Source organism: Peromyscus leucopus, chromosome 1, assembly GCF_004664715.2.
Source record: "Peromyscus leucopus breed LL Stock chromosome 1, UCI_PerLeu_2.1, whole genome shotgun sequence".
Taxonomy (NCBI): Eukaryota; Metazoa; Chordata; class Mammalia; order Rodentia; family Cricetidae; genus Peromyscus; species Peromyscus leucopus.
In genome coordinates this window covers 191,304,468-191,309,951 of record NC_051063.1, presented here as the reverse complement: position 1 = coordinate 191,309,951, position 5,484 = coordinate 191,304,468, and the positions used below count along the sequence as shown (strand labels likewise).

General features: G+C 38.2%; 1 protein-coding gene across 1 annotated transcript; it reads right to left on the bottom strand.

Annotated features, from left to right (window-relative positions):
• Positions 1–709: 709 nt before the first annotated feature.
• Positions 710–1,630, bottom strand: LOC114686603 (vomeronasal type-1 receptor 4-like). The gene has a single exon (XM_028861263.1). It carries the CDS (start codon positions 1,628–1,630, stop codon positions 710–712), a length of 921 nt encoding a protein of 306 aa, XP_028717096.1.
• Between the last annotated feature and the right edge of the window lie 3,854 nt (positions 1,631–5,484).

Sequence of the window (5,484 nt, the reverse complement as noted above, 5' to 3'; positions counted from 1 at the left end):
AACTGAGCTACATTCTGGCTACACTGGCTGGCTGGAGAGCTGGGACCTATCATTCTCTTCCCCGGCACTGGAATTGTAAACAGGTGCCACCATTCCTGCATTTACATGGGTGCTGGGGATCTGAACTCACATTCTCATGGTTGTACAACAAACACTTTAACCACTGAGCCATCCTGGTAACTCCAGAAATGCCAAACTCCTGACAGAAACTTAGTGAAACTGTCCCACCTGTGTCTTGACTCACAGTGCTTTCATATAAGAAAAAAAAATCCATAATAGCCATGAGTGAGTGAAGTTGTCTGTAAAGTCCAGGGTCTATGTTTTCTACACGGACAATCCTGGAAGAAACCTGCTAAGACTTCTTCCCATGAGACTTACATGTAATTCACAGTTCCAGCAGAGTGCTCCTTGTGTCTTAAAGAGTATTTGCTACTCATTTCGTGCATTATATCTACATCAAGTCTGTTAATATGACACTAGGTCTATTTAATTTTTGTTAATGAAATGCTTTATGACTAGAATCATTAGAGTGAAGGAGGGTGAACACTTGCTGTAAGACAGACTTTGTCTATCATCCAGAGTTTCACATTCAACCATCTGAAGAAATCCCAACCAGCCTTAGTGTCTGGCTTAAGAAGCGTGTGTCTTTCTCCTCAGAGTTGCACATTTGTCTTTGTATAACCCTATAGTTTGTGAAGAAAGATAAACTTTACATGCATCTAACAGACTGTCTGATTTTGATCCAGAGTCTTGTTAGAATTGGGTCACGGTTCATTAAAACCAAAGGGCTGATGGTCGGGAAACATGTAGAAATTAGGGCAGAGGTGTTCAACAGCCACTTACTGGAAATATTAAAGGCAGCAATATAAGCATAAAAAGTGGATGAGAGTGTATAAAAAGACACAAAGGTGCATACCAGGGCCAGGATGTTTTGGGTAGCTCTGGCCTCGGGGGAGGGTCTAGAGGAGAGCCTTGCCTTGTGGATGTGCTGCATCTGTTTCCTGTGCCTGTGTAGGATGCAAACCATAGTGGTGCTACTCCACAGCATGAGCCCTGAGAATGAAACTTCAGGTAACAATAACAGTACTATGTACAATGAACCTGTGATTCCATCTTGAAGCCCTGCAGAGCAGTACCCAGAATCTAGTTTCCATGTGATGTTTTTGAAATTCCATTTGCTGTGGTTGTACAGGGGGAAAATTAAGTTTACACACATATATAGGATCCAACAAAGGAAAATAGAGACATCAACGTACTGGGGGGCTTTTGTTTTAAGCTTCTTGCAGCTGGAGTTCATGGGGCTCATCTTGATATTCTGAAACACACTGAGTATGCAGGTTGTTGCAATTGACACACCCCTGGCCACTCTATAAATATACAAAATGGATATACAACCAAACTCATGAAGGAAATATTTTACTCCAACTGCTGTCATGGTCTGTAGGATTCCTTTAGAAAGCATGATAAGGGAGTTGGCTACAGTCAGGTTCTGAACTATGACATCTGTGGACTTGAACCTAAATCCAGTGATACACAGAGAGACATAATGATAAAGAAGGGAGAAATTTGCTGAAATTCCAGCTACAGTTTGTACTGTAAATAGGGTTCCTGCTAAAGTGTGAGAGGCCATTGTGTCATGGGAATGTCTTGGCAATTTCTTTTTCCTGGGATAAAATAACCATTTACAATGTGTAACACTATAATTTACAATAATTTGTGTGGTTCTTTGGATTTCTGGAGGCTTCAAGAGGCCGAAAACAACGTAAAGATAATCAAATGATCTCCAACTTGGGGAATGTGTTACCACAGGTGAAGCAATGACGAGAGTGACTAGGAATCACATGTCATCTGTCCCTTCATGTCTTCAAAGTTCTGGATTTCAGTCCCCCTGTAAAAAGCAAAAGCAGTGGCTGCTCAAGTCTCTTTTATAAAAAGGCATAGTGCTTGAATTGTTTATAGACACCCCTTTTTATACTTTATTTTGTGGGGGAGCGTGTGCAAGTGTCTCTCTATCTATCTATCTATCTATCTATCTGTCTGTCTGTCTGTGTGTGTGTGTGTGTGTGTGTGTGTGTGTGTGTCCATGCTTGAGCACGCATGTGACTATAGGTACACATGTGCTATGGTGTATGTGGAAGTGTCATAGGTATATCTTCATCTTCAAGACAGGGTCTCTTGTTTGCCACTTCACATGCTGGGCTAGCTGTCCAGTGAGTTTTTTCTCCTCTTTGGTCTTGCTCTAGGAGAGCTGTGATTGCAGATACATGCTATAGTAAGTACCCGGCTTTATGTGGGTTCTAGGGATTCAAACTCAGGTTCCCTTTCTTGCACAGCAAGAAAATTTACTTAATAAGCCATCCCTTCAGCCTTCCCTTATATGTTAAATCAGTGCCAGATTATTTAAAATACCTAAAGCAATTTAAATGTTTATGTATAAATGTAAGTGGTCGCTATGCTCTTTTATTTAGGGAATGATGTTAAGGTATGTCAGTTTGGAACAAACATTTTTCAAGTGTCTTTCATCTGCAGTTGTTTTAACACATGAATGCTGAACTTCTGAGATTGATTGTATGGAAAGTTTTGGATAAATTTTTATTTGTGAACTACATTGTCCAAATGTTCTCATTTACTATGTACACTATACCAATTGCTTGCAAACAGATTGCTAATCAGAGTAAAATCTAGGGGCTAGAAAGATGCCTTACCAATTGACAGTACTTGCTCTTCTTTCAGAGAGTCCAAGCTCAATTTCCACCATTCATGTTGGGCAGCTTACAACCATCTGTAACTTCAACTCCAGATAATACAAGAGGACATCATCAATCATATATTCACAATTTAAAATAATAAAAATAAATCTTTAAAAATTAGTAATTAATTATGTGGTGTTATGAATAAACATTTTCTTTTTCTGTGTTTATTTGATGTACATGTGTATGCCAGTGTGTGTGTGTGTGTGTGTGTGTGTGTGTGTGTGTGTGTGTGTGTGTGTGTACAGAAGACAACCACAGGCCAATTTGGAGTATCTTTCTCTGTTGTTCTGCATTGTGGGTTGATTTGATTTGGGGTTTTTCTTTTGTTTCCCTTTGCCCTGAGACAAATTCTCTCACTGAATCTACAGTTTATTATTTCAGTTAAAGTGGCTGGACAGTGAGCCCACAAAATTCTTCTATCATCTCTCCTAGACCAGTAGCATTAAGATTACAGATATGCACTGAACTTTCTCACTTGCCCTCAAAAAAAGTTTTTTTTAATGTTTCTTTTGAGATAGGGTTTCTCTGTATAGCCCTGGCTTTCCTAGAACTTGCTCTGTTGACCATGCTGGGCCTGAAGTCAGAGATCCACCTGCTTCTGCCTCCTGGGGGATGGAATTAAAGTCATGCTCCACCATACTGGCTGAAAATTTTTTTAAATGATGTATAGACCATTATCCTAAAATGGTATAATACAAAAATTAAGATATATTGAAATAAAGGCCATCTTACTAGAAGATTGAGAATGAGCTGTAAAGGGTCATAGCATGAAAAACCCATTCCTAGCACAGAAGAAAATTACTATATCAAGAAAATCAGGGGCTGGAGAGATGGCTCAGTGGTTAAGAGCACTGGCTGCTCTTCCAGAGGTCCTGAGTTCAATTCCCAGCACCCACACGGTGGCTCACAACCATCCATAATGAGATCTGGTGCCCTCTTCTGACCTGCAAGCATATATGCAGGCAGAACACTGTATACATAATAAATAAATAAATCTTTAAAAAAAAAAAAGAAAGAAAGAAAATCAGTAAGGAAAAGACAAACATCACAATAGAAAATGTGCCAAAATAAACTAGTGCACAATTAATATATAGGAGACCAATGGCTAGTGATAAATTTCATAACAACAGAAAACAACCGGAAAAAAGAAAACAGTGAGTTCTAAATGTGCCAATCAGAAAACTCAGTTAAGATAAGAGAAGACAACAGGCATGTAAACAGAACAATAGCAAAGCAGGATTATGCAATGTGAAATTTATCAAAACACATACACCAGAAAAGTTAGGACAGAAGGAGTGGAAGTCAGACTGGGATAACAAGGCACACAGTGTAATTTGGTACATTCAAAACTCATATGGCCTTTATAAAATTAAGTGAATATAACTACTCTGAATGTCAGTATGTAGAAGAATGCAAATAGATCCATGTTTATTGCCCTGCATAAAACTGAAGTCCAAATGGATCAAAGACCTCTACATAAACTCAGGTGCACTGAACATGACAGAAGAGAAATTGAGAAGTAGCCTTAAATGCATTGGCCCAGAAGACTACTTTCTAAATATAACACCAGTAGCACAAACACTGAGAACAACAATTAGTAAATGGGACCTCCGGAAACTGAGGAGCTTCTGTAAGGCAAAGGACATGGTAAATAACACAAAATGACAGCCTACAGAATGGGAAAAGATCTTCACCAACCCCACATCTGACAGAGGGCTGATCTCCAAAATATATAAAGAATTCAAGACACTATATATCAAAATACCAAACAATCCAATTAGAAAAATGGCCTACAGAGCTAAACAGAGAATTCTCAACAGAAGAAATTCAATTGGCTAAAGACATTTAAGGAATTGCTCAACCTCCTTAGTCATCGAGAAATGCAAATCAAAATGACTCTGAGATACCATCTTACACCTGTCAGAATGGTTAAGATAAAAAACACTGATGACAGCTTATATTGGAGAGGATGTGAGACAAGGGGAACACTTCTCCACTGTTGGTGGGAAAGCAAACTTGCACAGCCACTTTGGAAACCAGTATGGTGGTTTCTCAGAAAATTGGAATCAATCTACCTCAAGACCTAATGATACCAATCTTGGGCATATACCCAAGGGATGCTCAATCATACCATAAGGACATTTGCTCAACTATGTTCATAACAGCAATATTCACACTATCCAGAACCTGGAAACAACCTAGATGCCCCTCAGCTGAAAAATGGATAAAGAAACTGTTGTACTTATACACAATGGAGTATTACTCAGCTATAGAAAACAATGACATTATGAGGTTTACAGGCAAATGGAGGGAACTAAAAAATATCATCTTGAGTGAGGTATGTAAAATGAATAAAAATTCTTCAATTAAGAAAAAACAAAGATTAGTGATGGACAATAGTTATTGGAAATTTCTAACATTGTTACTAAACCATCAGGATTAAAAGTGACATGTATATATGATTCTAATATATAATATATGTAATTTATTTTATTTTAATAATTAAATATGTATTTAAATCGTGGAACTAGAACCAGTCAGCTGGCAGCATCATGCTGTAAATATCACACACACACACACACACACACACACACACACACACTTTCACACACACACTTTAATATTTGCCTAGTCATGTAGTTACCCATTAATAATTTTCTTTTTTTTGCCTAAACAAACTCGTTACTGCTCACCTATATCCTCAGTTCTAGTGTTATTTCAAAATGTATAC